Source organism: Podarcis pityusensis, assembly GCF_964106645.2.
Source record: "Podarcis pityusensis genome assembly, chromosome: 2".
NCBI lineage: Eukaryota > Metazoa > Chordata > Lepidosauria > Squamata > Lacertidae > Podarcis > Podarcis pityusensis.
Window position 1 is genome coordinate 126177134 of NC_138029.1, and position 10852 is coordinate 126187985.

General features: G+C 47.8%; 1 protein-coding gene across 1 annotated transcript; it reads left to right on the plus strand.

Moving 5' to 3' along the window:
• The first annotated feature begins 172 nt into the window (after positions 1–172).
• LOC308472126 (uncharacterized protein) lies at positions 173–6617 on the plus strand. The gene is made up of 5 exons (XM_080996623.1): positions 173–313; positions 2226–2424; positions 2893–3019; positions 3385–3462; positions 4467–6617. Exons 2-5 carry the CDS (start codon positions 2350–2352, stop codon positions 5840–5842), a joined length of 1656 nt encoding a protein of 551 aa, XP_080852749.1. The 5' UTR covers positions 173–313; positions 2226–2349; the 3' UTR covers positions 5843–6617.
• Positions 6618–10852: the final 4235 nt, after the last annotated feature.

Here is a 10852-nt window from a genome sequence, read left to right on the forward strand (position 1 = left end):
ATGAGCTCCGCTTCCTAGAGAGGCAGGAAGTTTGTGGTGGCAGGGGTGGGGTGGGGTTGTAGAGGCTGAATGGGAGGGGAGGGGTCTCCATGCACATTCCCAGGCAAGGAGGAGGCCTGGAGAGGAGAAAGAGGCGCTGCGTATTTGGGGGTGTTTCGGGGTCGGTGGGGGAGAGGAGGGGAAAGGATTCCCTTTGCAAAGTCTCCCTGCTCCCACTTTTCCCTCTTGGGATCTGTAGTCCGCCTCCCAAGTGGATCTCGTTTCTTCGGGAAGCACTGCTGTGCAGCCCAGTCTCATGCATGTTTACTCAGAAGTAAGTCCTGCTCTGTCCGTCCTATATAATAGCGCTCTCGTTTATATCTGCAATCGCCCTCCACTCGCCCCCTCCCTCCGCTCCTTTGCTAAAGCCCCCTTGGGGTGGAAAGATAGCAGCGGGGAGGAAGGCTTTGGCGCAGTAGAAGCAGCCCCCTATATGGGGGGGGGGGGGCTTGGTGACCTGCTTTTGCAGCCCCAGAGCTGGAGAGCAGAGTCGCCTTTGGGTTGCGGGAGATGGAGGAGATTTTGAATAGGAGGTGGGGCTGTTGAAGGTAAAGGGACCCCTGACCATTAGGTCCAGTCGTGGCCGACTCTAGAGTTGCGGTGCTCATCTTGCGTTATTGGCCGAGGGAGCCGGTGTACAGCTTCCAGGTCATGTGGCCAACATGACTAAGCCGCTTCTGGCGAACCAGAGCAGCGCACGGAAACGCCGTTTACTTTCCCACTGGAGCGGTACCTATTTATCTACTTGCACTCTGACGTGCTTTCGAACTGCTAGGTTGGCAGGAGCAGGGACCAAGCAATGGGAGCTCACCCCGTCATGGGGATTTGAACCGCTGACCTTCTGATCGGCAAGTCCTAGGCTCTGTGGTTTAACCCACAGCAGCTGAGGAGCAGACAAAATGCTAAAGGAAGTCGGCCTTAGATAGAGTTTGGAAGGGGACCCCCAAATGTCATCTAGTCCAACCCCCGGCAATGCAGGAATCTCAGCTAAAGCATGCAGGACTGATGGCCCTCCAGCCTCTGCTTAGAAACATCCGAGGAAAGGAGGAGAGTCCACTACCTCCAGAGGGAGACGGTTACACTGCTGAACAGCTCTTATTGTCAGGAAGTTCTTTTTCCTGGTGTTTAGCCGCAATCTCCTTCATTGTAACTTGATGCCATTGGTTCAAGTCCTACTCTCCAGAGCAGGACAGAAACAAGCATGCACCCTCCTCCTCCACGTGACAGCCTTTAGGATATTTGACAATGGATATCCCATCTCCTCTCAGTCTCCTCTTTTCTGGACTAAACATACTCAAGTCCTTCAACTGTTCCTCATAAGGCTTGGTTTCCAGACCCTTGATCATCTTGTGAGATTCCTTAGCAAGAAAGAGGCTGCTATTGGAAAAAGTCAAAGGGAAGCAAAATGTGGGTTTTTGGGGAGGGGGGAAGTCCCCCAGCTCCCCTTTCAAAACTCGTAGATAAGGGACTGTAGTTTCCTTGGAACAAAGGTTGAGGTTGCTCATGTTGAGGGGGGAGGCAACTAGGGAGGAGTCCCTGCTTCAAAACAGGAGGGAAGGGGCATATTTTGGATTTCCTGGAGCCTGAAAAAACACCTCGTCAGTCTCCCTTCCACTAGGCAAGGGAAATGGGTGCATGGACGGCGGTATTTGAAATTGATTGGGATCTTAAGGGCACTTTTGAAAGCCTCATGGCAAAAGACCGGAGGGATTAAATAAATGCCCACTCCCCAGTTTTGTACTTGGGAGGAAGAAATACATTAACCCCCAGCTGATTTTGATGCTGTCTCCAAAAAGAGGCTTCTCTAGAGTCTAGACATCCTCTGGGAAGATTGTTGGGGGCAGATGAAAGCCGGCGTGGGTGGGCATGGGGGAGGGATCTGGCCCCTCTTGCAGGACTGGCACAGCACAGGGGTGCTGAAGGTCTTTCTCCTCTACTGCTGCCAGCCTCACTCCTGCCCAGTCTCCTCGCCTGCCTTGAAAACATTCAGGTTGGCAGGAGGCCTCCTAATGCTATAGGCTGACCAAGATGTACACACATATGTACATTCCTTAGAGGAAGGGCTGGGGCGCCTTAGTTCGTCAGCATGCCTCCATCCCCCAAGCCACAATCCCCTAAAAACTGAAGCAACTTTTAATATCATTATTTTCATGACATCCTTCCCGTTCCCTGTCTTTCCCCTGCAGGCCCAGGAATGGCCTCACTTGAGAGCTGCTCCCTGCTTTGAAGTGCATCGTGGCAACACCTGAGAGAGTCCCAGGAGTGTCCCAGTTTACGCCTCCATTCCCTCTGTCTTCCACAGGCAGTGCAATGGCCTCAGAGGCACCGTTTGGACCATCTCTTCTTAGGGGTTGGATGGAAAGAGTTGCCAGGCAGCTCCCTCAGGTACGGTAAGAGTATCTGGTGTGGGGAGGAGAGAGGAGAAGAGGAAGAGAGGTGGACAAACCAGCCTCCCTCTGTGTTGCGTGGGGAATATTTGTTATTACAGTGGTACCTTGGGTTACATACGCTTCAGGTTACAGACTCTGCTAACCCAGAAATAGTACCTTGAGTTAAGAACTTTGCTTCAGGATGAGAACAGATATCGCACGGCGGCAGCGGGAGGCCCCATTAGCTAAAGTGGTACCTCAGGTCAAGAACAGTTTCAGGTTAAGAACAGACCTCCGGAAAGAATTAAGTTCTTAACCCAAGGAACCACTGTATTTATGTTAGTGGATTTATCTTGCCCAGGGCAATCCAAAGAGGATTACGACCAACCAACGAAACGGACAGGGATGAAGGGGATCTAAGAGAAGTTATCTCTTCCTCCTCCTCCTCCTCCTCCTCCTCCTCCTCTTCTTCTTCTTCTTCCAGGCCCTCTTGACCTTTGAGGAGGTGGCTGTGTTTTTCACGGAGGAGGAGTGGGCTCTGCTGGATCCAGGCCAAAGAGCTCTGCACAAGGAAGTCATGGAGGAGAATTATGAGATGGTGGCCTCTCTAGGTAAGGGCACTTTCTTATGCCTCTGGACTGCTAGACGTTGAAGGTGTCAAGCAGCTCTTTATGCCATGTATTCATGCAGAGTAGGAATAATTTAAGAAGAATAGCCTGCGTGGATTCCCCTTTTTGCAGATGTACTCTACGATATTTGCAGCTTTGCTCTCTGAAGCAGCATCCATATATTCACACGCACACCCCTTGTGACAGTGGGGACCACAAGGCCCTATCCTTTTCACATTGCGTGTCTTTATAGGATCCGGATATGGTAATCCCTCCTCTTTGCCTTTGCGGTCGTAGATACAGATTGATTTGAAACGGCCAGGTGATTTGTGGCCAAAAGGAGCTAATATTATCGCTTTCCTTGGCAGAATCAGACCTCAGTTCCTGTTGGGAAGAAAGACAAGATCCATTTCTCCTGGTCCCTAAAGAAGGGGAGATATCAGAAGGTAGGTGTTTAGCTGCATTTTGGGGTCCTTTTTTTCCTCTGGAAAGAGAGAGCAGAAGCCTGTTGCCTTTATGACCTGCTTCTGGGCTTCCTGTCAGCATCTAGTTGGCTCCTATAGGACTCTGGGACTAAATAAGACCCATGGGACTCCACCCCCACCCCAGTTACCGCTGTCCCCAGGCCATGACCCATGACCACCTCTACTTCACATCCTCCTTGAGTCCTTTTTTCCTGCCTGGGTCGTGTCCTTGAAATCTGAAGGTGTTTCTTGCTTGCCTGGGTGGAGGAAAGAGAAGGGTCTGTGTAGAAACTGCTCCTGTCCAGAGGTTGCATTTACATTCGTTGTTACACCCAGTTCTGCCTCTGGTCCCACAGAGTGCAAGCACCCGGCCCTCAGGCTGTAAAAAGCTGCCTGCACAGGGTCCAACTGAGTTTTCTTCTAAAGAGCAGAGACGCCATCCAGTCTGAGGTTTAAATTTAAAATAGCCTCTGCGTTGCCTCTGAGGTTAATGTACAGTACAGTGAGATCCTCTTCCCAAGTGCCAGGTGGATTCTGCTGGGACCATGCGCCCTTCTTCTATCCCTCAGACGGAGTGTTAAGATCTTGCCTTTCCCTTATTTTGGGAAGGGAGCCATGGCAGTAGTGGGCTTGGCATGTCTGGGTATTTTGCACTCGGAATTCACTGGCTGCTTTGAAACATTTCCCAAACCAGACTTCATCGCTTGGGTGGAAGGAGACGATCCAATTGGATGGTGCTCTGAGAAAGGGGGGAGATAATCAGACACAGCAGTGCGAGGTGACAGCTTGTGTGAGGTGGAGCAGGAAGGGCCTCGTGGTGTTGTCTTGAGAAATTAACTTCAGAGTCAGCTGTGTGGGGAGATAAGTGGGGGACGTGCTTGAAAATGGTAGACGAGGCAGAGAACTGGGCTCGATTCTCAATGGGAGTCTCTGCTTCTGCCTTGCAATTTGATTAACACTTTCTTTTTCTTCTACCCCCAAAACAGGTAATGGGGAGAGGAGAGAGAATTATGAGGAGCCGTCTGGAAATGTGGAGCATGAAGTAGGGAAAGAGACATTTGTAAATCTGTCACGCCAAAAGCATATAGGCAGAAACGTGTCAAATAATGGGAAAAGGAAGTCTTCCACTACTCAGGACATTGGTGTCCATGTAACCCTGAACTCACAGGATGAATGCACAGGAAGAAGCAGTGTGGAGTGTGGAAAGAGCTTCACTCAGAGTGGAAGTGTTAGTTTACATCAAAGAACCCAAACGGGGAAGAAAGCGTTTCAATGCACAGAATGCGGAAAGAGCTTAAGCAGTGCTGGTAACCTTATTAAGCATAAAAAAACCCACACAGGGGAGAAACCATTCAAATGCATAGAGTGTGGAAAGAGCTTCAGCCAGAGCGGAAACCTTATTGCCCACCAGAGAATCCACACTGGGGAAAAACCATTTAAATGTATGGTGTGTGGAAAGAGCTTCAGTCTCAATCACCATCTTACTTTACATCAAAGAACCCACACTGGGGAGAAACCGCATAAATGCATGGAGTGTGGAAAGAGCTTCTGTACAAGCAGTTTGCTTATCGCGCATCAAAGAACCCATACTGGGGAGAAACCATTTAAATGTATGGTGTGTGGAAAGAGTTTCAGTCTCAATCACCATCTTACAATACACCAAAGAGTGCACACTGGGGAGAATCTGCATAAATGCATGGAGTGTGGAAAGAGCTTCAGTTATAGGAGTGCACTTACTTTACATCAAAGAACCCACACTGGGGAGAAACCATTTAAGTGTATGGAGTGTGGAAACAGCTTCAGACAAAGAAGAAGCCTTACTGCACATCAAGGAACCCACACTGGAGAGAAACCCTATGAATGCATGGCGTGTGGAAAGAGCTTCAGTTGTAGGAGTGCAATTACTGTGCATCAAAGAGCTCACACCGGGGAGAAACCATTTAAATGTATGGATTGTGGAAAGAGCTTCAGTCGGAATGGAAGCCTTACTACACATCAAAGAACCCACACTGGGGAGAAGCCATTTGAATGCATGGAGTGTGGAAAGAGCTTCAACCGGAGGACTGCACTAACGGTACATCAAAGAGAGCACACTGGAGAGAAACCATATGAATGCATGGAATGTGGAAAGAGCTGCAGTTGTAGGAGTGAACTTACTTTACACCAAAGAACCCACACGAGGGAGAAACCGTATGAATGCATGGAGTGTGGAAAAAGTTTCAGTTGTGCGAGTGCACTTACATTTCATCACAGAACCCACACTGGGGAGAGACCATTTAACTGCATGGAGTGTGGAAAGAGCTTCAGATATAGTGGAAGTCTTACTGTACATCAAAGAGCCCACACTAGGGGAAACAATTAAAATGTATAGAGTGTGGAAAGTGCTTCAGTGGGAGTGAAGACCTGGCTGCATCTGAGAACTCACACAGGGGAGAACACCTCTAAGTGGTTGGAATATGAAGAACAGTAAATGCAGCAAACTTGCTTAACACAAGAATTTACAGAGGGAGAAACAAATCGAGATTCACTGAGTGTAAACAGCACTTCACTAGAAACTGAAGTATTTACCACACATGGAAGAACCATAACAGGGAAGAAACTTGAGTGTAGAAACAAGCATCTTGTGGCACCTGAAAATGTATGATGATAGGTTTTGTTGCCTCTAAGAAAAATAAGAAATTCCTAGCACTGCCATGCTAATTGCCCAAGATGGTTTCCCCATTCTGCCTAATGCCTTGGCCATCTGGCATATTATTATTAATGCAGTAAGCGGAGAAGGAAAGGAGGCAAAGTTTAGCCACTTGGTCAGAGGTGTGGTGAAAGGCATTTGATTGCTGCTATCACCCTTTCTTTGAGTGAAACTCTCATGTGTCTCAGATTTCACCCATCAAGTATTCAGAGTCCCCAAGTGGCTTAGAGTGCCTAGTTGGGAAATGTGATATAACTGACTCTGACTTTTTATTTATTTATTGCATCAGTCTCTCCACATAGGGAAAGAATCACAGGCCAGTCCTTCCAAAGGGATGGTGGTGCCAGACCTTAAAACCTGAGCTGCTTTGTTTTGTAATCTGTTCAACCTGTTTTCTTGCTTTCCCCCTATCTTTTATTCTAAATAAAGTTTCGCGATCCAAACAGCTCTTCAGTTTGCCCTGTTGCTGAAGCTCTTTGGGATACCATCTGCTCAGATGCACACCAAATATCAACGTAAATGATGCTTAGATTAAAGCAGCTGTATGCGTGGCCTCCATATTAGAACAGTGTGGCCCAAATCTTAGAGCCCTCCCACCTACTTCCCAAAGCTTGGAAAGTTCTAACTTGGCTTTGGGAAGGAGGTAGGACTCTAGGACCCTGACACAGCCCACACACTTCTTTTTGGAGCCCAGCACCTCACTCTCCCCACTTTGGGAAGGTGGTGTGAGGGCTGGTGGGGTGTCAAATGTTGCTGAGGACTAGAAAAGAATAGAGTGCTGTTTGCACTCCATATGTGGCAGAGGAAGGGGACCAGGGAAGTGACCCAGGAGAGAGGACCTGTGATTTATGGGGTGTCATGACACCTACCAGTGGAAGACAGTAGTCCCTGGCGTGCTCTGGTTCATGGGGTCACGAAGAGTTGGACAGGACTAAACAACTAAACATCAACAATGACACACACAAGGTCAGCCTGGCACCCTGCTAATTTCAAACCACAGTCAGAGTGCTCACCTTACTTTACATCAGATAACCCACACTGGGGAGAAACAGTTTAAACGCATGGAGTGTGAAAAGAGCTTCAGTTGTAGAAGTGGCCTTACTAAGCATCACAGAAATGACACCTGGGATAAACCAGTTGAATGCATGTAAGTCACTTATAAGTTCCAGTGCAGGTAATGCACAAATCCAGTAATGAATAATAAGCAATAGTTGATAAAGGCTAATTGGCCAGTTAATTAAAAACACAAGTCATAAAAAAGCAGAAACAAACGTCATTAGCTTATAAACACCACAAACTGAATCTTTACTTCGCTAAATTAAAAATTCTGTTTTTTCTTTTTTCTTTTTTGGAGTAATTTTTATTAGAATTTGAAAAGGGCATGGGAAGGAATAAAGGGGGAAAGGGAAGAGAAACAGGGAGGAAAGGGAAAGGAAAGAAAGAGAATAAGGAACTTGTGATTCTTCGTCTGTCAGCTATATATAAACGTTATTCAACTCATCCACTCCAATGTAACGCCCAACTAAACTACTTTCAATAAACCAACATTATAAAGATTCTTATTTTTGTTTTTGGATGGGGGCATTTTTTTAATACACTTTAACGCACTCTGTGAGCACAGCCTGTCTCACAAGCCGCTTCAGCTGAGATGCCTGCATTGAAGGGGGTTGGGCTAGATGACCCTCAAGGTCCCTTCCAACTCTTAAGATCCTATGATGCCCCACAAGGTGGTTAAGTTAGTTTCTCGTTTCCTACATTGGTGGCTGATGCTCTGTCCCTTTTCCCCAGAATCTGTCAGCTGCTAGAAAAGGTAGTAATCCCCGGTTTGTGAGATTTGAGTAAGGTCTGTGATGAATAAAGCCAAGGTTACATCTGACACAGGACCACCTCCATGTTTTCCAACCCCAAAGCGTCGGGGGGATTTTGGTCAAGGAGTTGTTGGGCCACGGATTTGTGTCGTATCGTCACTGCCAGAGACTTGTATGGTGTTGTGGATTGTGGTTACATGGGCAACCATTTTGTTCCCTCTGTGTGCTGAGGGGATTCAAGGAGGTTCCCTCAAACCATGGTCGTCATGGAGGTTATTGGGTCAGTTTCCCTCAAAAACAAAAAAAGGGGGGTGAGGAGCCTGGAGGGGAATCCTGGAGAGTTTCCAGAGATGTTTCTGTGGAGAAAAGGTGGGACACACTTTTCCTCAGAACAGGCAGGGATCAATATATGATCAACCTGGGCAGAGACAAGGGAGCCTCCCTCCATCTGAGGAGTTTCCCGCTCTTTTTCCTGAAGGTGGCAAAATGTCTGGGTCAGAAACACAACAGTTTCTATGAGGAAAGCCCCCTCTCCATGTCTCTCCTCGAGGCCTGAAAGCTCTGGGAAGCATTGTGGATACAAGATACCCTCGCCTAGGGGGCTGCAGTCAGATGTACAGCTAAATATGAATCCCCTCAGGAGTTTCAGTTATGTGAGGATTCGAAGGCTTCCGGCCTCCTCCAAGGGAAGGCCCTTGCAATGGACATTTGTAGGAACACTTACAAGGGCAGTTGGCTTCCTTAATAGCTACGGTCGAAATTAAACTTGAGGTTTGAGGGACTCCTCACTCCCCCCCTTTTTTTTTGTTTCTGAGGGAATCTGACAAAATAACCTCCAGGAGGTTCCCTCAAACCTCGGGCGACATGGAGGTTATTTTGTTTCCCTCAGAAACAAACAAACAAATCCGGTGGGGAATCCTGGAGAGTAGGATTGGAGCAGATGAGGCCCCTTCTGTTATGTATTAAAGTTCTCACCCTGGCCACCAGGGGCATTGTGTATATAGTTTTTCACTCAGGTCCACTTCAGTTAATTTAGGCGGGAAACCCTGGGGTGTTGTTGTTACAATGTTGACAGCCGGCTGCCTATAAAAGCAGGTTGGTTGAGCTGTGTTCAGTTCAGTTCAGTTCCAGCTTGCTTATAAAGAACTGCTTGCAGAAATCTCTGTGTCGTCTGCTATGTCAACCCACAACTTAATACCTTCCAACTATGATTCTCTGTGTGCATAATATATAACACAGATGTGATTCCTGATTTGCAGGGGGTTGGACTAGATCACCCTTGGGACATCTTCCGTCTCCACACAATTTTGTACTGTGTATGAACCTCAAGGACCAAGTGGCTCAACGATGGCCCCCCATCAAGGCTGCTTCAGTCTTTGGGCTCCAGAAGAAGGGGATCTCCCCTCGCCTTTCTGGAATCCATCTGATTGCTGGCCCGAAGGCATCTAGGCCTGGGTGGACCCAAGTGGGCAGCTGTAATTAACAGACCTTTCCAAGCTTTTCAACAATTTCCTTTGCTTTCCTGTAACTGCTTCCCCTCCCATATAGCAAAGGTTTTAGGCAGAAGGCTTCATTATGGCTTCCCTGAACCGCAAAACTGCCCCAGTAGCAGATAAGAACCAGTCAGCTTTGCAAACACAGATGTGACATTTAGGGTCTGTAAAGTACGGATCTGGAAAGTGCCATAATAATAATAATAATAATAATAATTTATTATTTATAGCCTGCCCATCTGGCTGGGTTTCCCCAGCCATTCTGGGATGCTCACAACAGAATATTAAGAACACGGTAAAACATCAAACATTAAAAACTTCCCAGTAGACAGGCCCTCCAAGTGTCCTTGTTTTCCAGGGACAGTCCCTGATTTAGAGAAGCCGTCCCGGTTTCTGATTTGATCCCAGAAGGGCCAGCTTTTCCTTAGGACGTCCGTGTTTCCATCGGAGGAATGTTGGAGGGGATGTAATTATCTGACCCCTGAGCCATCTGAAGGCAATCCTGTATAGGGAAGATTTTCGGCCGCGGCTCCAATCTGGTGGAACGCTCTGTCACAAGAGACTAGGGCCCTGCAGGACCTGACATCCTTCCGCAGGGCCTGCAAGACAGAGCTGCTCCACCAGGCCTTTGGTCAGGGCGCAGCCTGACCCCCTCCTCTGGCAATCGGCAATCTGCACAGAATTTTGCTTGATGGTTGCCATTAATTTGACTTTAATTTGATTTGATTAATTTTATAATGAATGTTTTAGAATGTTGTTAGCCGCCCTGAGCCCAGCTTCGGCAGGGGAGGGCGGGATATAAATAAAATTTATTATTATTATTATTTTTCTTTAAAATGTTTTATTGTGTTTTTATATATCTTGGAAGCAACCCAGAGTGGCTGGGGCAACCCACTCGGAGGAGCGGTGTGTAAATAGTAAAATGATCAGGATGATTAGGATGTGGCTCCTTTCATCGGAGAAACGTTGGAGGGGAACAAAATACGAGAGGGCCCCCATAAGCCAGAAGAAGGCCAACTAGACCGCAGCATTTCCCAACCTTGGGTCTGTTTTCCCCCAGACTACAATTCCCACCATCCCTGACCACCGGTCTTGCTAGCTAGGGATGATGGGAGTTGTAGTCCAAAAACAGCTGGTGATGACCCCAGGTTGGGAAACACCAAACTAGAGCTTAGCATGCAAGACTTTGGCCGATTAGGAAGGTTATGGGGATCTCGGGCATGAGATCTGGGATCTTGCCAAGATCTGCTTCCCCCACCCCCAATCCTTGGGGCGCAGGATTTGCGGGTTCATCCCCTCTTGCGTCTTGACACGAGGCATCTTTCAAGAAAGTGGATTCCTTTCCCAGCTCACTTCAGGGGGCTCAGCCTCTGGGGGCTTCA

What these genes read in the sequence shown, in the direction of transcription:
- LOC308472126 (XM_080996623.1), top strand. Translation starts at nt 2,350, where the DNA reads ATGGCCTCAGAGGCACCGTTTGGACCATCTCTTCTTAGGGGTTGGATG. An exon ending in TTGCCAGGCAGCTCCCTCAG is followed by an intron (nt 2,425 to 2,892) that starts GTACGGTAAGAG and finishes TTCTTCTTCCAG; the next exon opens with GCCCTCTTGACCTTTGAGGA. An exon ending in AGAAGGGGAGATATCAGAAG is followed by an intron (nt 3,463 to 4,466) that starts GTAGGTGTTTAG and finishes CCCCCAAAACAG; the next exon opens with GTAATGGGGAGAGGAGAGAG.